At 40.1% G+C, this 21,510-nt stretch overlaps 1 protein-coding gene across 2 annotated transcripts in view; it reads left to right on the plus strand.

Moving 5' to 3' along the window:
- CELF2 (CUGBP Elav-like family member 2) overlaps positions 1-21,510 on the plus strand; it is a 556,709-nt gene that overhangs the window by 165,882 nt on the left and 369,317 nt on the right. The window contains exon 1 of one of the 2 annotated variants that reach the window (XM_050324869.1): positions 11,314-11,491. The exons of the other annotated variant lie outside the window; for it this stretch is intronic. Coding sequence (XP_050180826.1) covers positions 11,439-11,491 — 53 coding nt within the window. The 5' untranslated portion in view covers positions 11,314-11,438. Of the gene's footprint in view, positions 1-11,313; positions 11,492-21,510 lie in introns of those variants that run through there. 2 annotated transcript variants of the gene reach the window in all.

A 21,510-nucleotide genomic window follows, 5' to 3' on the forward strand; every position in this document is an offset into this window, starting at 1 on the left:
GTGCTTGAAACAGAGATAATTTGTGGAATTAATGGATGGATGGATGGATGGATGGATGGATGGATGGATGGATGGATGGATGGATGGATGGATGGAAGTAACAGGGGATGCCCAGAATTTTAGTGCTGTGGAGGTCTGTGCAGGTTCATCAGGTCATGAACCACAGGATCATAGGAAAGGCAGTGCTCTGTACTAAGAGTGCTCCATCCTGTGCTTCTCAGGACTGAGAGTGCACATCAGCAGTCATGTGATGGTTTTGGCCAAAACCTGCACACTCCACGCAATTATTTCAAGCAAGAGACACAAATCAAATCCCAAAATAAGATGTGTTATTCCAAAAGCATCAATCAGTAATATATGGAGGAGAATCGAGGTGTGATGGGAGATTACCCATCCCTGCAAGTGTTCAAGGTTGGATAGTATAGGACCTGAGCAACCTGTCTGGTGAAAGATGTCACTGCCCTTTGGGAAAAATGCTCTTTAAGGTCCCTTCCAACTCAAAATCTTTCTAGGATTCAATTATTTCAGTTCCTGAGGCAGGGCTACTGTATCTATGAACTCGGTAGCAAAATACCAGAGATGATTTGATTGGGGTTTTTAAGGAAAGCAGTTTCAAACATAAATGATATCGTGCTCAATGCGAACAAAGTCTCTCCTGGACTTCATTATGTTGGGTAAAGATGCATTTGTCACTAAACTGGAAGTTAGTGGCTGCCTAAGGATGAACGATCGTGACATGATTACATTCAGTACAGCAAACTGAGCACGTCCCTGCTAGTCATACACATACTGGTGCTTTCAAAGAGGCAATTTTCTAAAGGAGAAAAATTCTGAATGAAACTGATTGGAAAATAGAAAGTTCTTTGTTCGTGGTTTTATCAGGTTATCATAATTCCACAGTGAGGAAAGAAGATACCTTTGGCTAAAAGCTCATGCTGTCCCAGTAGTATGGACAGCAATTAAAGGGAGAGAAAGAGAAAATGAGAAGAAAGGGAGAAAGAGGGATAAATGAAAATTTATGAAATATATATGGTTGTAATAGAGAAGCCAGAGGCATAGCAGGAGGTGACTGTAAGGACTGAGACCAAGTGGGAGAAGCTGAAGGTGTGCCAGGAGCAAACAGCAGTGCTATAGCTCAGGGGACTGTGAACATTTATTGCCACATACTGGTATTGTTGCTGGTAAGGCAGTAACAGTCTTTGGCTCTGGGATAGCCTATTTACTTCAAAGTGGTTCTTATATCACTCTTTAATTCGGGAATTCCTGCCTTGAGGAACCCTTTTCTTGTATTATTGAAAATTAGATAATTTCTAAAAGTCCAGTGTATTTTTCATTCACTAGGTTATTTTCTTAATTATATTTGCTGGAGATAGCTTCAATTGCAGTTTTGTTCACCTTCAATTTATATTCTTATTTCTAAAGCCTTTGGCAGTCTTTCAAAGAGTGTCCACACACATTGAATCTAGTCTCTCAGCTTTAGATGATAGCTCTCAATAAATCCACAAGCAGTGCTTGCAGAAGGGAGAGCACCTTCCCTTTTCTCCTCCTCCAAGCAGACCTCCAGAATAAATCATTATCCGAAACACTTCATTGATCTTAGTAAAGCTCTCCTTTCTGCCAAATTCGATGGCTGATGAAGTTGCAGCTACTATATCTCCAGTCTTGTGCCAGGTTTTACAGCAGCTGGAGCAGAAAGTAAAGAATCTGCAGTGTATTAGTCTAAGTGTCGTTTTTTCATTCCAGGTGTCCAAAAGCTCTCCTGTCACCCCGGTCAGGACAGCTTCCCATGACAGTTATTTTGCTCAGACAAGAGTTTGAAATATCAGTTCAGGTGGTTTCACTAAAATGGGTTTCACCTCTGGTGGTGGGGCAGAGGGGCCAGATGGGACCTGGGAAGAAGGAATTTGTTTCAGCAAGAGCTGGCAAACTTTCAGCATGTAGGGGTGGGGATGGAAAGTGGCATTGCTCCTCCATGTTGAATATTCTTTTAAAACAGTTTCTTATAAAGCAGTTTTATACTACCTTCTGTATATGAATGCTTATTATAGGTCACTACTACCCAGAGATAAAGTTTTCAACAGCTTGAAACACAGAAAGTGGACTAAGGGTTTTTCTAGGTCCTGGGTGACAAATATTTTGGTTCCGAATTTGAAACACAGCAGAATTATTTGCTCATATCATCTAAGGATAATGAAAGTGGTTTGAAATTTGTAGAAGTTTAGATATCTAGAAACATTTCTTGGGAATGGATCATCTTAAATGGGTTAATCTGCACTGAAAGGCAATTATTATTTGCTATACCTTGGCCATGGTTAAAGTTACGTGAGCTGCCCCACATACACATGGGCTACTTAATCCATCAACAAAAGGGAAAATACAAGAAAAGATAAAAAATGTTTGGCCAAAAAATATTTGACTAATAATTTACTAATGGAAACCAGGAGTTCCTTTAAAAATTCCATTCCTCTATGACAATACAGAAGAAAAATATTAGCACTCAAGGCTCTGAACTTTGCATCCCTTGGCAATATAGGGAAGATTGTGGCTATTCATGACCAGCAGAGCACAGTTTACTGAATGGAAAACAGACCAATTAATATCCCAAACAGGCCTCAGCTGGATGGTTGTGTTTTGGGAAAAGTGTTAGGCCCAGCTTTGTCATCAATAATGTCAACATGAAGCCTGAACTCACTATTGACATCATGAAATGAACTTGAATTTTAGATGCAGCATCCATAATTTGAAAAGAAGCTTAGTTATTTCTTAAGGAGATAGTAAATAAAAGAGAAAGGGAAAAAAAGAAGGCTTGGGGGTATCTAAAAGCATCTCGGTTAATGACTAGACACCTATTTCTGCAAGAGGAAAAAGCTGTCTCAAACTACTTGATAGGGAATAATTAGCAGCAGCTGGAACTTCTCATTTGCAGGCAAGATACAAACTAAAAGAGAGAAATATAAATTATTTGAAGAAACTACCAGGAAAAGCAGTACTATCTTCCCCTTCTGGTTTCCTTAGGCAGAGACTGAACTTCTTCCTGACTGATGAGCAACAAAGACAATTTGTGATTCAGTCCTCTAATATTCTATCAGATGGGGGAGAAGTGAAATCTAAGATAGGAAGCTGAAAGAAGGTAGATTTAAATTGGATATTAGGAAGAAATCCTTTACTGTAAAGGGTGGTGAGGCACTGGAACAGGTTACCTGGAAAACTTTTGGCTACCCGATCCCTGTAAGTGTTCAAGGCCAGGTTGGATGGGACTTTGAGAAAACCTGGTCTAGTGGAAGGTGTCCCTGCCTGTGGCAGGGGGTTGGAACAAGATGCTCTTTAAGGCCTCTTCCTACCCAAGCCTACTCATCTATTCTTGCCTGACACACCAGGAAGCTGTGAAATGAAGGAAGTTTCCCAAGGACACCCCATGAATAGCAACCAATCCAACCCAGACTTGGGGCACTCAACCCTTATTAGGTCCTGCAGCTTCCAGAGAAGTGTGGATTTGTTTAGACTGTAACAACTGAATACCCAAATGAGAAAAGAAGGGGATTTTCCTTGCTCCTCTATGGGCCAAACTTTATGATATACAATTTCCAGGACATACAGTGTCTAGAGGGTAGTGCACTTCTAGAAAGTTGGTTCTATTAATCTCACTCTTTATGCAGTCTTTATTGGTTGGATTTTGTCAGATGAAGAAATGAATGTTTATGCCCGAGGTTTAGAAAGCAATAAAAATGTTTTATTTTCAACATGGGGACCTGTGCTTGTCTTTATTGGAATCGCAGCCTAGGCCTTGTCTGGGAGAAAAATCACTAACATGCTTGGGCTTGTGTAAATGAGGTCAGCAAGGAAAAAAATTATGACCTGAGACACTGAGTATTTTTGAACAGAAAGGAAGTATCTCCTGTAAACAAACTATGTGTGTGACTACGACCTGTTGTATGTAAATAACACGTTCTGGGCTACAGTAGCTATTAATGCTCTTTGAAAGACACAAAACTTCTATAAAGGGGTGCAGGAAGTAAAAAGATGTAGAAATTGCCAATAGGGGAATGAATGAAAGTTTATCTGATGCTTTTTTAAAAGTGAGTAGTCCTCAGAAACAGAAAAAAACTTGGTACTGCTTTTTCAGAAATGAAAGAAGTTTCTTTAGGTAATAAACAACTGCTTTCACTATGGAAGAAAAAAATTTTCACTGATTTTCCCTGAATTAGGACCTTTAAAGTGAACGTTTTTTATGGATGAGTTGTCCTTTAGAATGGAATTTAATTGCAGCCTTCTATCGATGAAGTAGTACTGTTACAAAACTCTCTCCTGTACTGTTTTCCCAGGGAGTTGGGGTTTTTATCAGGAGAGCAACAGCTTATTTCAGTGCTCTCCGTGGTCCTTTGTTTAGATACACATGCACCTGTACATGGATTTGTAGATGTTTGTGCCTATGCAAGCAGATAAGCACTTCTAAACGAAGGCTCCAGAGGAGTTACATGCCCAGAATCAGGACACTTAATTGGTTTTTATGTCTGTAAAAATCTCCTGCCAGCTGTTACGGCAAAAAGTTGCCTTCCCATTTTGTCAGCTCTCCCAGCCTCAGTAATAGGAAGGGAAAATGAAACAGTGTTATCTCTGGTGAGTACAGCAAATCTCGAATCCTGACCAGCATCAGACGTAAACTCAGCCTGCGCTGGTGCAGTTCATACACAGGCTAAAAGAATGTTCCTCTGTGCCTCTATATGAAATATGTATGGGATTGCTCTAGCATCTGAAGCATTTTCTCCTTCCCTACTCACATGTTATCATCTTTAGGTCAATAGCAAAGCACACTGTCACAAGGGACCTGGTCTCTCTCTCTGTTTAAAAGATATATAAGCTCGATGCATAAAGTAGGTGTTTGTGGTTGACACCTTCAAAATCATGTGCTTGAATGTAGTTTAATAAACATGAATCTCAGAAATGGAAGACTTATTTCACCATTTTCTTAACTTCATTATTACCTTCTATTAATTTCATTATTACCTTCTGCTATTTTTCCCCTTGTTTCCTTCCAGGCCTTTGAAGCTCTAAAATTATTTTCATTTTAAAGGCTATAGTATAGGTGACTTTTTTAAAGCTTCAGGGGTTCCTTACTTTGCTACAGCAAGCCTTAAATTTTTGAAGTGCTAGAAGCCATCTGTCTTAACAGATCATGTTCTTTTACACTGAATGATGAACCAGTATTTCACTTGATTTAGACTTAAAACCATCTTGAAAAGGAGGGAATTTCATAAAGCTGCCAATTTTTGTATCTTCTATTAAGTTCCTAGCGCTCTGCACTGTAGATTGCTAGGGTGGTGTCTGTCCCTCCCAGATGGGAAAGTAGGGCACAGATAAAAAAATAGTTTTCTCAATGTCAAAAGGAAAGACATTGAGAGGAATTAACTGAATATCTCCACCTAGTCCCTTACCAATAATCATCCTATTCCTTGGACTTCTGTGACGGATAGAAAACCGGAGGTAAATATTTGAACAGTCTATTAAAGACAGATATGGATATGGAGCCACTAATTTTCCTTTGTCTCTCTGGAAATGGTTTCCTAAACATTTCACAGTATGCATTCAGCATAACTTAATTACCCTTAGATTTATTCTTCATCGCTGCATGAGATGGCATTGGGACTGTAGAAATGCAGCTGTGGTCCATGTGAAAACATGGCCTTCACAACAAAGCACTTATTAAGGTCCTTACCGATGTTTTCATTTTCTGGACTATATAATGAAGGCAGACTGAACAATAACCTTTTCATAAGGCTTCATAAGGACCTCTTGGTATTGTATGACCTGACACCAAAAGAATGGAAATGCAAAGACAGACAGTGTTGGCTTTGGCTCCTCAGTCTGCTGTGGCGCCGGAACGGTTAACGGCTGCTATTTTCCTCTCTACCAAATTTGACCCGTGACTCTGCCAAATGGAATGAAAGAAGCAGATTGGGGTGTGCAAGTAGCTCTTTTTGAACATGTCTGGCAAATACAAGGAGCTTTTCTTCTCTCTCATTCTTTCTTTTGGGTTAGGAAGGGCAAGCCCTGCCTCAGACTACAGAAGTGTTCTCGCTCCGCCAGTGCTGCAGAACGAAGAAACCCTCCCGCTGGCCAACAAAGAGAAATTTAGCAGAGGATGTAAATGTTGGGCTCATATGCTGTTTAAAGTAAACTACAAACACCTTAAAAACAATTAGGCTGATGGGATTTTGGGGATGACTGTCTCTTCATAGAGGCTGGAAAGCATTTCTCTCATAATGAAGTATGTCGTAATAGTGATTTTCTGCTAGGTGAATAGGCACAAAACACATCTTTGTTCATAAGGCTTTTTATTGCAGCAGTTGTCATGGGCAAAACCTGAAAGTACTTGAAAATCCATTAAAATCACAATCAGTATTAAAAAAATGCCATCTCTTGAAAGTTTGTCTCTGCAGACTGTAGAAGTGAGAAGTCGATAACTATGAGACACATTTATGCAATTTAAGATTAATGATTAACTGTTAAAGTGCAGGCTTTGTAGAATGAGCAAGGAAACAAAACCCTTCAATCTCTGCAGCTGCTGAATGAAGCCAACTTCTAAGTTACTGTGTGTGATAAGATGTGCTGAATCCCAGCCCAGTTGGCCATTGACCTGCCCTGAATCAGCGACTACTGTCTCCAGGGTGTTTTGGTTACAGTTCTCTCTTTCCCAAAGCGTAATTGTCAGATGGATTTATGCCTGTTTGTGACTGTTTTTCCTCTGGTTCTGTACAAGTATCAATGCACGACTTTGGGCATTTCTTAGACTTAAAATTTCTTGTCTCCCAAATGATGTATTTTACAAAGAGAGAATGGACTGGCTTTGAAGATTCGTAGTAATACTTGGATTTACTTATACCAGTTCCAGAAGTAAGACCTTTAATTATTTTTTTATTCAGCAGAATTATCAAATTCAGCCAGATTTTTTTCAAACATCCAGGCCATGAACAAGTGCTCAAGTTCCCAAGTTAAAACAGCAACTTGCCAACTTTAAAACATTTGGCTGGTCAGCAGGAAAGAAAAAACTGCTTGTAAAGTGCTGGAATGCATTTTCAATTAGTCACTCCATTGCTTAAAAGGCGAGGCATTAGGGACTGGGAGGAGAGGCAGGGGGGTGGCAAGGCTGATGGGGAGGGACAGCATGAGACAGTCTGGAGAAGAGCCTTTATCAGCCCCCAACAGCATCCCTGAAGTTGGAGGCCACTCTTTAATAGCTGAGCTTTTGTTTAACAACAGGCTCCCCCGGGAGAATGAGGTTTTCCTGGTAAAAGACCAAGATTTCTTTCAAATAACTTAATATTGCTTTGCATGAAAGAGCAATGGAAAATAGGGCTTGGGAAGATGCTAGAAGGTTATTTATTTCTCTATTATTGCCTGATAACCAGGCTGCTGGGCATTCTGGCTAAAAGGTTGTGCTTTGGCAGACCTTCCTTGGCTCCTAAAATATTTTGAATGAGATAACACCCTTGAAAGAAGATTAAATAACGAACCCAAACCGCTTCCTATACTTGGTTTATTATCCTGCCCAACACTATCAAATTCTCAGTCCAATAGGTTTCTGGTAAAGAAATACCTGGAGGGAAAAAAAAGTCTCATGACATAAAATCATCTTTCTAATCCTCAGCAGCCATCATTGCTCATGCTTTTAAAAATGCTTTGTCCTGTACTTGACCTTCAAATGTTTGTAGCTAGCTGATCTGGAACTTTTTTGACTCCACAGCTGTCTAAACTAAGGATGATGACATTGCTTAGAGATCCTTTTGTGTATCTGTGTATACAGGAATGTTGTTTTCGAAAGTATATATATATATTTACTTTAACATGACTCAAAATCTTGGAAAGCTTGTACTTCTTTATCATATTAACGGAGAACTGATAAGCTCTCGCAGGAGAGACATGTTATGGCACGAAAGACCCAAATTATACAATAGGCTGGATTTCAGCAGGTAGAGGAAACTTTAGGGGCAGTTGCCTTCTGGTTAACTGTAATAAATTTGCTTAAGTAATATTTCACAGATGTGCTGGCGGTTTCTTGGCAAACAAGCTGAAGATCATAGGAAATTTCTTTGCTTAAAGCATAAAAATAAAAGTTTTGAAGACCAAGTCCTTAACCCCAACAGAAGAAAACGTTTAGCTAAAAGCTGGGATGGAGTCCACTTTCTAAGCACAAGAGTTAAAATAATTTTGCAGAGGGTTTCTGGGGTTTTTTCTGGTTTATTTGTTTTCTCCTACTATAGCTACACGCTGTATGAAATACGTGAGGCTGTTTTGGAAAATCCATCGCCTGTCGCAAGTTTCTCTGTACTAAACTTGATCTCCTAGTTTTATTTTTAGAAAGCTTATAGTGGCTTTCTTCGGTGTTGTAGGGAAAGCTGGCAAAATGCCAGCCAGGTCCAGGAAAATGGAGACATGGTTTTTGCTCCAGACATGAAACGTTTAAGATGAAAGTAATTAAAACAACCATAATAATTGCAAATGGGAAAGGCACAAGTATCTTTACTCCTACAGTATAGTTTTCACATGGATATGTTGGAGGAAACAATAGAGCATTTTCTGTGGGAAGACAATGAAAAATATGGGAAATATAAATGTAGTTGTTAGAGATAAAATTCTGGAAACAGACGTAGTTTGTGGATTTTTTGGATGAACAGACTAAGAGACACTGAGGATCTTGATGCCGTGGAGATCAGGGCAGGTCTAGCTGTGATCTGAAAGAGGGGACAGGGCTGAGATATTTCTCTTGGCCTTGGTTTTTCCATATATTTCCACTCCACCTTCAGTGCCTTGACCTCTAACACTTAATAGAGAGGATGTGACAAGGACTCAAACTGGGCTTGCCAATAGGACAGGATAGGACAGGATATTTTGAATGTTCTTTTCTTTGCAGGCTAAGCTTGAAGCCTTTCTTAATTTGAGCCTCCTCATCAATATGAAATATTCTATGAGAAGTTTACATGGGAAAATAGGTGACTATAGCTCTAAAACCATCAAATGTGGCAGTGAGGTGGAGAGGAAAGAGAAAAGGCACTGTGCTGTAACCGGTGATGTCCTGCCCAGTCTCAAAAGGGGGACCAACCTGTATAAGGGTGATTTACAAACTTTTAGGAGGGAAAAAAAGACACTGACCAATCTCTTTCTTTTTGCTTTCCATCAGCTCAGCTCAGCTCCACAAAGAAACAGCTGAACCTAATTTTCAATTACAAGCATCTAACCCATCTCCTGTAGGTAAATAAATGCAGGGCCCAAAGTTTCCAGAGTCGGATACAACCCCCATCTCTGCAAAAGTGCTCAGAGATAATGTGTGTATCAGGTGAGAAACACCCTGTGCCACAGTGGTGTTGGGAGGGTGGTGGAACATCTGTAACCCCCAGCTGTCCTCCACCCTCCTCCCCCAGATCTGCACCTGCAATCTCACCGACAGCTGTCCCTGATGTGTTTATCCGTGTTACACCCCTCGGAGATAAAGCAGAACTGTTGGAAGTGTTGCCTAGGGGAGGATGTAAAATTCCAAGGTCTGAACTTGAGGCCTGACTTGATAAACTGATCGACTGATACGGCCCCAGATGCTGAGCCAGGAGCTTCACCTGGCAGGAGATGACTCAGTGTTTCTCCTAAATGAGGGGTCAATGATGCTCTGGCCTTTGAACAAAGAAGGTATTTTGTACCTAGGTAGTTAAAAACTGGTTGTTTCTGTTTGACCACTATCTCCTGACTGCTGTCTGGCAGACTAAATGGTCACGTTATCTTTTTTGGGCAGTGGGAAGCCTCACTGTCACCTTCTGGCAAGGGCAAGACTGTGCTGCCTTTGTGCAGCCAGTAAAGGGGGGGGTTCAGGCTGCCCAAACCCAGCCTACAGCTTACCAGGGAGCCCTAAACCAGTTCAGAAACAGCTCGAGTTTTAACTCACCGAAGGAGGAGGCAGTGGAAGACTTAAAACAGCCTTAAAAGTTTATTATATCTTATAATACCCTTTATTATGTTTCCATGAGTGTCACACACTGCCAGATCTCCCAAATCTCTATGTGATCATCATGTTACTGCTTCTTTGTAACATACAAGGGCTGATCTAAACTTTTTTTCTTCCTTCTTTTTTTTCTTTTTTTTTTTTTTTTTGGAGAACTGATGGCAGAGGGAAACTAGTAGCATATGCTTGTGATATAAATAGAAAAGTGGAAGTTTCTGCCATTTGGGGTAGTTTTGTTCTGAGTGAACACTTCATGAGGTACAGTTTTGCTTTTTTCCCCCAAAGAATTTTGATTTGGGAATTTCCAGGAATCCTAATGAATCGGTGTAGCTCAAGGAGAGGGTACAGTCACTCACAGGATGAATGGAAAACATTTAGAGGGGGGAAAAATGCAAAAGAGAAGTCTTTAAATACAGGGAAATCAATGTCAAAAGTGTTACAGAAACACAAAAGAAGCCAATCATCTAGATTTTCATAAGTAAACACACATTAACAGCAGCTACACAACTTTTCACATCGCCATAGTAATCTGGAGGATGCTTTACCGTTTATTTTTTTAAGTAGCAACAAAAAAGAAATGCATTTAATGGAACTATATAGACACCTTTTGCCCTTTCAGATAGCCAAAGGGTTACATCTGGTTTTGCATTATTAGACCTTTTATTATTCCACCATAATACTACTCTTGCTTTAAATCAGACTATTTTCAGGCACAGCTTCTGTGTATAAGTCTATAAATTCTAAGAGATTTAAAAAATAAAGAGGGGGAGAAATATTATTCTGTATACAAAAGGTTATGAACTGTTCTTAATGTGTCTATCTCTATATATGGGGGTGAGGGATAGGGGGAGGAGGGAAGGGTGGGAGAGGAGTTGTACTAGAAAGTCCCTCCTTTAAAAGTGTCAAACTCCAACCTGCTCAGAACAGGGAAAGGGAGACCCCCCCCAACAACCTTTAGAAAATAATATAAAAGCAAACCTCAGAGGTAGAAGAAAATACCCAAAAGGAGAAGACTGCAGCTTGCAGTAATCTGTAAATGATTGCTGGCAAAGGCTGGAGGCTTCGAGCTTGAGCTGTGTTTGTTCCAAAAGAAAGCCAAGAAGGACGGTGTTAATAAAGAGAGATTTAACTGAGGGCTGTGCTTGGAATAAAGTGGACTACAAAAAGGTCAAATTTGATCAGTTGGAGCAGATTACAAGGGCTTTAAAAGGTAGTGGTGAAGAAATGAAACTGGGACTGTGAAGCAATATAGCACAAGATTGATTTTGGGGGTGGAGAGAAGCTGGGACAAGTGCTTATCAGCTTGAGAAGGAGGAAGAGCTGTGCTGGGTTTGTTGTCATTCCCACACTGAGTAGAGTACTTGCTGCTTTTGTGGTTAGCCTTCCCTGCCGTGGTTTTTCTTCCTTTTTTTTTCTTTTTCCCCCTAATATATATTTTATTATTATTACTACAATGGTGTCTATAATCTCTGACTTGGATCCTCTGAAAAGCTGGAAAGTTTTAAGGTAGGCCTATGTTTTCTTCTGTTTGGTACAGGCATTTTGGGTTTAGACCTAAATTAACTGGAGCTTGAGTTATAATCGAAATGTGAGCCCTGGGCTTAAGTAAGAAAGGAGTTTCTGGTAATTAGAGCCCTTTTAAGATACAGCAAAACCTTTGAGCAGATGTTTAGAGAGACCCGAGAGAGATTTTTTAAATATACTTCTCAGTGTTACAGTGCAGTGAGGATTTTTTTTTTTCTTTTTAAGGAAAGGTTGCTCTGTAAATTCAAGTTAATAGTAAAGGCTCACACCAGTTGCAACTACAGCATTAACTCCCCGCTTCCCTCGCTGTGTTCTGCATGGGAACGGGTGGGAAACTCCAGCGGAGAGAAAAAACAGCATGAAAGTTGATCGAGAAGTGAAAAATAGTCTTAGGGGAAGGAAGGGGGACTAAAGTCCTTGTTTCTTGTTGTTGTTGAAACTTCCATACTTTGCTGTCTCTCCTAAGGCATGTGTTTGGCACTTAAAAGTTGCTACTTTTTTACCTTTTTTTTTTTACTTTCAGCACTGCTTTTTTTTTTTTTTTTAATTTGCATAGTGAAAAATGGTAACTTGAACTGCTAGAAAGGATAAGGGATGGGGGGGAAATCCCCGTTAATGCCTGCTGCAAATATTAAAGATCCACAGTGTTAAACGTCCGTATTTAATGCTGCTGTAAGTGCCTGGTATTGCTTTTATTGAGAATCCGGACATATAAAACTTTGCAGATGGTTTGCAGAAACTTCACTAAGACACTGGAAACATGTGGGAATGTAGATGGCAAAATTATAAAATTAGTTAAATTTAAAGTTTCATAGATTTCCTTCTGCTTTTATGCAAAACATGAGGCTGTTCCTAATAATTTGTTTTTAAATGAGTAAACTAAGGGGGTGGGGTATGAATTGTGATATTACTATGATATATATGCAATAGTAATATTTTAAGGTATACTTTAGCTTCTTCATACACTTAAGGATCTTGCTGTGTTCTGAACTGAAGGGGGAAAAACAACCTTCAAAGTCAAAAGATAAAGTCTACTTACATGACTAAGGCTTTTTTTTTTTTTTTTCCTCATTGAACTTAGAATTTTAGACGTCTAAAATAGACTGGCTTTTTTTTTTTTTTTTTTTTTTTGAGCCTCTGTGTAGGAATGTGGACTGGGATCCTCTCTCCTTGCCTGTGGTATGAGACTTGGCACAGCGGGCTTGTTGCAAGTTTATTCTGCTTTATTTTTCGAGTCATTTAGGGCTGTCGGCACGGAATGATGAGTTTCTATTCGACTTCCAAAAGTTCGGCGAGGACGCTGGCTGAGATGCAGCGTTGTGCGGGATGGTGGAGGGCAGGGCTGTGATTGCCATCCGGGCTGGGTGGTCGCCCCGCATCGGCCCAGAGCCCGGGGTGACTTCTCTGAGTCACCACCAGCGAATGCCAGCGAAGTGTTTTTGCAGGACTCCATATGTGTTGTTTTACGGCGTGCGTGCTCCAGGAAAGCTATTCTAGGAATTATTTTAAGTTTATCTAGCTCTGCGAGACTATTTCTGATTGCTCTGCTAGACAAGTCAGGTGATGCCAAGTTTGTGCTGAGTTCAGGGGTGACACAGAGGACTTGAAAGTCAAGAAGATTTAAGGAGGAGACAATGTTGCCCTCTCGAAGAATCTTGTTTACTTAGAAAAATTATGTGTTTACACGACTGTAGAAGAAATATCTCCCTGGCACTTTTTCCCTACAACATGCCTGAAGTTTCCCAACTTTGTGTGTGAACCTGGAGATTGCAACTGTATGGAGACAACTGGTCAAAGATGTGATTATATCTGGATATTTCTGTGTGTGACCACAGCAGCAGCTCTGCCAAGAAGTGGCATTGTGCAGCTCAGCTACAGGATGCAGAGGGTTAAGAGGTGGGAAAAGGCAATATGTAATATAAGTGAAATGATCACTGACAGGAAAAAAAAAGAGCTCGAAGTCAACATATGGCTCATATGGCTTGTGACTTATTGCACTGCAATGCCACTTTTACCTTTTCTTATATATTTTAGTTCTTTTTCTGCAGGCCAATTTCCAAACTGTTTGATGCCTCTGAGGGTTCCTGGTTTTAGTGTCTCCCCTCCATGAACCTAAGGAGCCTGTAGCTAATATTTATAAGAAATAGAGGAATGTTTCTGTGTGTTTCTTTTAGGTGCACTAAACAATTCTTTCAGACTCAAATGAGTTGCCGTAGCAAATGCCACGATCAGCCAGAGAGTACAGCGGTAAATTCTCAATTTTGTTTTCCTTTTGCACCCCCTGTAATTTATTCTGGTACTTGTTCAGTTTGAGATCTGCTTAGCTGGAAAAAGACTGAACGATGCAGATCTTGTGGAGGCAGCAGGTGGGAATACTTACACTGGGACTTACTAATTCCCAAGAGCTCAGAGCAGCCATGGGCTGCCTTAGTGCTGGTTACCCCCAGCTCAGCTGAGCTCTGGCTCCTCTGCCCTGCTCCCCAAATCCTCTGGAAGCACATCCTCTGACCTCTGAATGAAGGTAAAGGTACAGTATAACAACAGGCAAGGCTGTGGCTGCTGATGAAACCTAAAAGGAAGAGAGAAAGATGGTGTTGGAGGATGCCAGGGGGGTTTGCTGGACTTCACCCAGCAGAGCTGGAAGAGCTGACAGAGGTATTTTAAACCAATAAATGGCTATATGGTGTGTGTACATATAGTATTACATCAGGCCTCCCTCTTTTGTTGGCTCTGTCTGAGGTAGGACAGTGAGAGCTGCAATAATTTCTGGCAAGTCTCAACACCCTCTGGGTTCATATTACAGTAAGAGGGGAGAACACAAGTGCCTAAACACATTTTAATGTGCATTTCTGGATTTCTTGATAGTGACCTGAATATCAAAGTGACTGGAAAGAGAGCCCATGGATTTTTTTTTTTTTTCCCCTCCTGTTGTCTCTTTTGGGATAAGCTCCCAGCATAAAATCCATGCTGTGACATTAACATAGCACTGCCTGTTCTCCCTTATAGATGCCTTCTCACTTTTCATAGTGTGATTACAATAAGCACCATGTCTTGTTGTATTCCTTGGAGCCAGGAGAGATTGGCAAAACTTCAAGCTTTTCTAAAATCCTTCAGAGCCTTACCAGCAAAGGGTGTGTGCTCACCCAGCCCTCCCCAGACAGAGAAATCCTATTTACCCATCCCCAAAATGAGATAGGAGTTAAGATCTAGCCCTCTTAGTGCATAAGAGAGACCAAGATCAGCTGTTGTGACTTCAGAAATGTCTCTAATCCCTGTTCAGAACTTCCTCTGTGCTTCCAGGGTGTGGTTTTGTTCCTCTTAAGTGACAGGGACAACTGTTTCTGAAGGGACCTGTGGTCTGGGCCCCTACAACAGCAAAAGCAGAGCAGTAGCCTGGCAAGGAGGGACACAAAAAGGAGGGGGAAAAAAATAGTAACCCCTCAAGGCACGTCTTCTCTGTTGCTTTTCTCCCTTAATTTTTCTCCAACGAGGTTAAATTCAGTACCGTAAATCACATGAGTTACCTGTGCAGGGGAAGACCTTGTACCCTTTGCATTCCTGTCTGAAGAAATATGTGAACCTTTCCATGGTATATTGTTAGGAAAATAAAAAATTTAATAGTTGGTTTTAACTTGACTTCACAACCTCAAGGTGAAATCCAAGCACAGAGTAGGAGTTTTCACTCAGATGAGTGGTCAGGTTACAGTCTGGGAAGCAGCAAATCTTGCTGTGCTGCTCTGCATGCAGATCATCCTAATTTCACAAGTCCTATTGAACTGGCCCATCCAACTTGGCTGGTGGAGTTAGGAACATCTTGTTTGCAACACGTCATGTGTCCGGCGGATGTACCAATTCAAATGTTCTCTCCAAAATGTCTTTTTCCACACCACACACACCATCCAAACAGCCTGTTAATGGCTTGGCTTTTCAGGAAAAAAGTGTTTTTTCGTGCTTGGCAAATCAGTTCAGGCCAGGAAGAGCAATTTCAGCTTTGTTGGTGTTTGTATTATGTGCTATTTTGGGCAAATAGTCCCATCCCCACACCCCGCTCCTGTGATTGCCTGTGAATTGAGGTGGCTTAAATAGTTTCAAAGTGTTCAAATTGGGGAAGGGGGAAGAAAGGAGACATAACGGCTCAAATTTGGTTGTGGGCACAGAAAAAAAAAAAATCGAGACGATTACAGTGATACAAATCTTGTTTTGGCTTTTGCTTTTCCCTTTTATCAAAGCTTGAGATAAGCCATCATGAGTTGTATTCAGTATCTGAACAGGTCAGTTAATGCATGGATCCCCAACACATAACTGCTCAGAGAAAGGAGGAAAAAATAGAAAATATTTAACATGTGCTTTACTCTGAGGACCTGGGCAATGTTCTCTCCATTCAGCACTCAGAAAACAAAAGAAAACAAACCCTGAAAGTTTGGCCCAGGGACATAATGCTGGACTCCATCGCCACCATGAAACACAGATAATGGAATTTCAGATGTCAGTGGAGAATACAAATTCCCTCATAATTGCCACAATATGCTCAATTTGAAAAAAAAAAAAAAGGCATGGAAAGAGGGTGTGTGTATCTTGTAATAACTAAAAACACATTTGAGAATGGTTTTCCAGTTTACCACTCCACAAATACAGATGGTGTCAGAGATGGCATTGAAAGGGATGTTAGTGAGGGTCACACACGTCCCAGGTCGTGATACAGATGAGAATCAGCAGGGGATGGTGGCTGTTGCCAAGTTCTGATAAGATAAATACGAACAGCAAAACACAGTGTGGATTCCTCTGCTTTCAGTTTGAATGTGTAACTCTACAGTCACTCATGTGAATCACACTGGGGTGAAAAATTAGGGCCAGCTATATTGAAGTATGAATTTTTAATTTTTTTTTTTTTTCATGTTTTGTATCTGTGCTTCTTCTGCACTTTGTAGAGGACAATATGGGCAGTTTTTCTTAGTTGGTTTTTTTCCCTCCCTTAAAAAGGTAGGATATATCAGATGATTAAAAAAGTAAAGACATAAATGAAAATAGCAGATTAGGATGTAACACACTCCTGTATTTATTGTTGATGGTTGAGAAAGTCATCTAGTCCTCCTCTAAGCCTGTGCAGATTTATCCTTGTATCTTTATTTTCCTCTGATTAAAATTCACTATCACTCTTTTCAGTAAGAAGTTATTCTCCACCATTTTGCTAAAAACAATCCACTTTTCATATCAAGCCTGTGTACAAGCCTATTACATCTTGTTCATTTGGACATGAGTTGTTAAATCTTCCAGGTGCTTTATGGGGGATTTAACCATCCAATTCAAATGAATGATCTCTCACAAAGAGGTTTACTTACTGTTGCTGCTCTGTTCCTTTGCCTAATTATTTAAATTGCCCTAACCCCTAAAACATAACATAAAATTACTGCTGCAGTAACACAGCTGTCTAGCCAGAGTCTATGCCAGTAAGATAGTAGGAGTAGTAACACTCTGCCAGCCACCAGTGATCTGCAGTTCAGGGACTTGCTATGCCAGCAGCAATGGTTTTTCCCTGATGGTTGTTTCCTCCTTGGATTTATCTGACGGGTTTTGCAGTTTTAAATTTGAATCCAGAACATCTTGCAGTAAATAAATTCTGTGGTTTGCTACAGTGGTTGCGTTTGCCAGCAAAGTAATGAACTGGAAGGACTCTTTTGCGTGTAAATTTGTTTTGCATCCATGTTTTGGGACATGTGGAAGCTGTTTGGAGTGGTTTCCCTGCTAAGGCCTTGAGGCATTGACTTCAGGTTCCTTCCTCTTGAGAGGAGGTGGAGGTTGTGTCATTCCTTCATCTACTATACCCCATAATTTCTTTTCTGACTGGTGATTACTGACATCCAGTAACATGGATGCACATGTTTTAGGATGCAAGTAAGAGCAGGATCATCCTTTCCTGCACATATTACTTAACAATGCTGACTTTCATCCAGCATTTCATCATCTTCATCTCTTAAATCAGTGACAGTCCTAATGCACTCCTGCAGATCTTAGCAGCTCTTTCATAAGTAACCCACTGCAAATTTTAAGCTCTGTCTAGCTCTGCACTCACTGGAACTGAAATTGGGCGATTCCCTTTACACAGGGAAGGTAACGAGGCAGTTGCAGCCTTACATTGTGCCTTGAGAGATGAGGTTATAATTTCATGCTTTTCCCGGGCTTTCTGTGTCAGTTTGGATGAGTTACTTAATCTCTGTGTGCCTCAGTTCCCACTGGTAAAATCGACCTGTTAATACCTGTCTTACCCACTTTGGCTGTAAACTTTTCATGGCTATAGAGATGTGTGGATCAGTCCTATTGAGCCCACAGCAGTCAGGGCTCAGCCTTGGGCTGGGCTTTTCATCACCTACCCTCATAACAATAATTTATTTAACTGAAACTAGAATTTAATTCTTTTGAGGAGAAATAATTCCTGACTCGTTTACTTCATCATTTCTGTCTTTGCAAGAAGGCACCAAGGACAAGCCACACAAATTCCACACTCACCAGCTTTTTTTCCAAGAAGTTTTTGGGCTTTGTTTTCTTCAAGGTTCATTAAGGATCTCTTGCACCCCTGCTAGTCTCAAGATGCTATACCAAGGAGAGAGCAAAGGAAGGTGAAAGCAGAGAGATTTGCAGTCTTTGTTGCTAAGATTTTCCTTTGCTTGACCTGTGCCAGAGATGAATTTCTTATCTCTTAGGAAAATACTCTAACTGTTCCCTATGGGTGTCGTCTGGTGTGTATCACTGTCTCCCAGCGAATCTGTTCAGACTTCAGGAGCTCTACTGCTCCTGAAAAGGCTCAGTGGAACTAAAAAAACCTTATCATAACCTGAATGTTACCATGCAGCCTTTTTTATATGAGCACCTAAACAAGCTTCTACTGACTATACTCTGATTTTCCTTAATTAAAAAAAAAAAACCAAAAAAAAAACAACTTCAAACCTAATCTCATATTAGTTGCACTTTTATTTAATTTCTCAGATGCTTCTTTCTTTGATTATGTGTGTTTCCCCATGTTTCATCACAAGTGTAAGAAATTCCTTTTTTTTTTTTTTTTTTTCCTCATATGTGTAAGTCCCTGCACTCATTGGAAACAGAGGGATGTCCTGATCACTGATTATAGGACACCTGTTCTTGGGTTGGTCCCCAGCTGGTTTTAGTGAACCACTTTATTACTGAACACCTGTTGATCTGCAGACACTGGCTTTTTTGTTGCAGTTCATTTGTTTTTCTGCAACTGAGTTTTCGAAGTGAAGATCTTCTAAAGGTAGAAATATTGGGAGGCTCCAGTGATTATCGCAATTGTACTGTCTCTTTTGTGGAATGGATGGATTTCAGATTGAAAAAAATCTGTCATGTCACTTGTCCTAGAATTTTTATTTTTATTTTTCAAGTGTCAAGTTAAATTGTCTGTAGCTACTTATCTTCCAGAAATGCTGTGTATAGATAATTTCTATCTGTTAAAAATTTGATTATTAAGGTAATTTTACGGTAGTTTTCAATAGTAGAACACTGATTCTTAGCTTAACACACCTGAACTGCAGACTATATTTCTGTATTAAATTAGTAGATGAATAGGGCCAGAACTTAGTTGGGGTTGCAAATCTTGCTATGACTTCTGAGTGATTTGATTAAGCATTCTCAATTCAAGGGTTTGTAAGATACTAAGGAAAATTTTTAAGTGGGGAAAGGTTAGGTTTGGTGGTTTGTTGTTTTTAAGACCCTTAGTTTTAAATCTTGGTTTCCAGGTCCCAAAGAAAACAGTAATGTTATAGGAAGGACTTAAGTGAGTCTTTGAAGCAGTCAACATTTCAGTTCTGAAAAATATGTGGATTTAATAATCTTTCTCCCCAAATAGGTTATAAATCCACAATATAATTAATCTCCATGTGTCAACGGAGCACCACTCTTCCTGTTACTCTAATCCTGAACTAGGAGGCACTGGCAGATCTCAAGCTGAGACTACCTCATTTTGCAAATAGTATCTAAAATTACCTTCAAGCATTTGTGGGATGAATTTAATTTCTCAGTCTCTTAGCCTGTAATTAATCTTTGTTTTAAGCAAGCAAGGGGTTACTGCTTATTAATCAGAGGTGGTTTCTAGTCTCTATGAGGCTTGCATGGCTTTCCATACAACTTCCTTGAAGTACTGGGCTCGTGATCCATGTTATGTATTTGAATGTCAATTTTTATGTTCATTTTTTCTGTCATTAGAGGGGCTGGGAATGTTTGCTAACTTGGTACTTCAGTAGGACATCCTTTCTGCCCGGGTGTGGTGTTGGGGTAGGTCTTCAGCCCCACCCGCAGCTGGCACTGCTGAGTCTGGTGGGTGTCCCTGTAGCCCTCAGACTTCCCCCTCGTTGGAAAAACTGACTTTGCCCAGAGTTGCAAAATGTTGTTGTCTGGGGTCAGGTTTTGGCTGGAGATGCCAAAATCAAGGATTTATGTAGTCTGGGAAGAATTACGTGCTTGGAAGGAGGAGATAGATATTAAAGGTCTCAAATGGGGTGATGGGGAGAAAAGTGTTTGAACACTGATGTAAACTTTCATTGACTCCAACAGGAATTAATTGGCAGGGACTTTTATGTGACTTCTGGGGTTAGATTTCTAGCTGACTCAAACTGACAAAGCTCCACTGAGCAAGATCTATTGACTTAAAGTAACTGGGAGTTGGAACCCATGTGCTTTGCAGAAGACTTGACATCTTCCTTTTTATCCATAAAGTTTCTGGATCTGACAGGAGAAAAAATGTCTTGGTCAGAGTGCTTACTGTATTAGTTAATTCCAGCTTGTTGATGCCCAGTTTTACTCTGTCTGAAGTCTGGACTCTAAAAAGCTCTTTGGAATAAGGTTACATTAAGTTTTAATTTTCTAGTTATTTTTTCCTGTGTTTAAAAGAAACAGATGACCCAGCTTTTTGCTCTTTAGTTAGCATTGAAGTAGATTCAAAAATATAGCAAAATCCATTAAAAAAATTAAACCTAAGACAAGCTGAGTAAACTAACTACATAAGTTGCATATGAACTTTAAATCATTGGGAAGTGGTGACAAGAGAAGCCAAGAAGAGGGGCTGCTCTTAACTGAGTTCAGATCTCCCTGCTGTTCCCTGAGAGTCTCAGCTACATCTGTGGGCAGTAGCTGCTCTGTTTACCATGAGATTCATTAAAATCTGTGACTAATGAGAACTGACATTGTGCATGCAGGTATTACAAGTGCAATTGCGGATGCCTCGAAATTGGCAAATTCTTCTCATAAGAATTTAAGAGCAGTCTCAGTTCTCCACACCCTGGAGAAAAAGCAAGTTAATCTCTTACTAAGAGGTCCCCTAACTTTAAAGTACCTTCTCTAACAATAGTTCCTATAGTAAAACCACAGTCTGAGTTTTTCTATCTGTATGAGTCTGGGATGCAGTTCTTTTACTTTACATCCTTTCTTCTCCATCTTATCTATGTATACTGTTCAACCAGACGCAGCAGAGTGTCCAACAACAAAACCAGGCAATTATTCTTGTCATGATAATATACCACAAAAAAAATTTCATCCACTGCAAAGAAAATTTATTTTGTTCACATTTGTGTGGTTGAGTAAAAGTAAGAAGAAGAATGAGCATGGGTGAAGCTGCAGGTCCAATTCCAGGAGGCACAACTCCATCCTATTCACATGCACATGAGAAATTACCTTTGCCAGAATTATTTTTGCTACAGTTACAGACGTTTAGTGGACATGCATCATACAGAGAAAGGTCCTAGGAGAAGACTTCATTTAATTTCCAGAGGGGAAAAAACAAAACAAAAAAACAGAACAAAAACAAATAAACAAAAACACACACACAAAAAGGCAAAAAATGCCCTAAAACATGAAAGCCACTGTTCAAGAAAGAGAAAACACCTTGAAACAAAATATCCTGTAATGCAGAGAAACGTAGATTGAATGTACCCTGTACCTGTGTTAACCTGACTGTACTAATTGTTGCCTTATTTTCCCACTGAAGTCTCAGCAAG

This window comes from Myiozetetes cayanensis, unplaced genomic scaffold (genome assembly GCF_022539395.1).
Source record: "Myiozetetes cayanensis isolate MyiCay16 unplaced genomic scaffold, myiCay2020 scf3, whole genome shotgun sequence".
Lineage (NCBI taxonomy): Eukaryota > Metazoa > Chordata > Aves > Passeriformes > Tyrannidae > Myiozetetes > Myiozetetes cayanensis.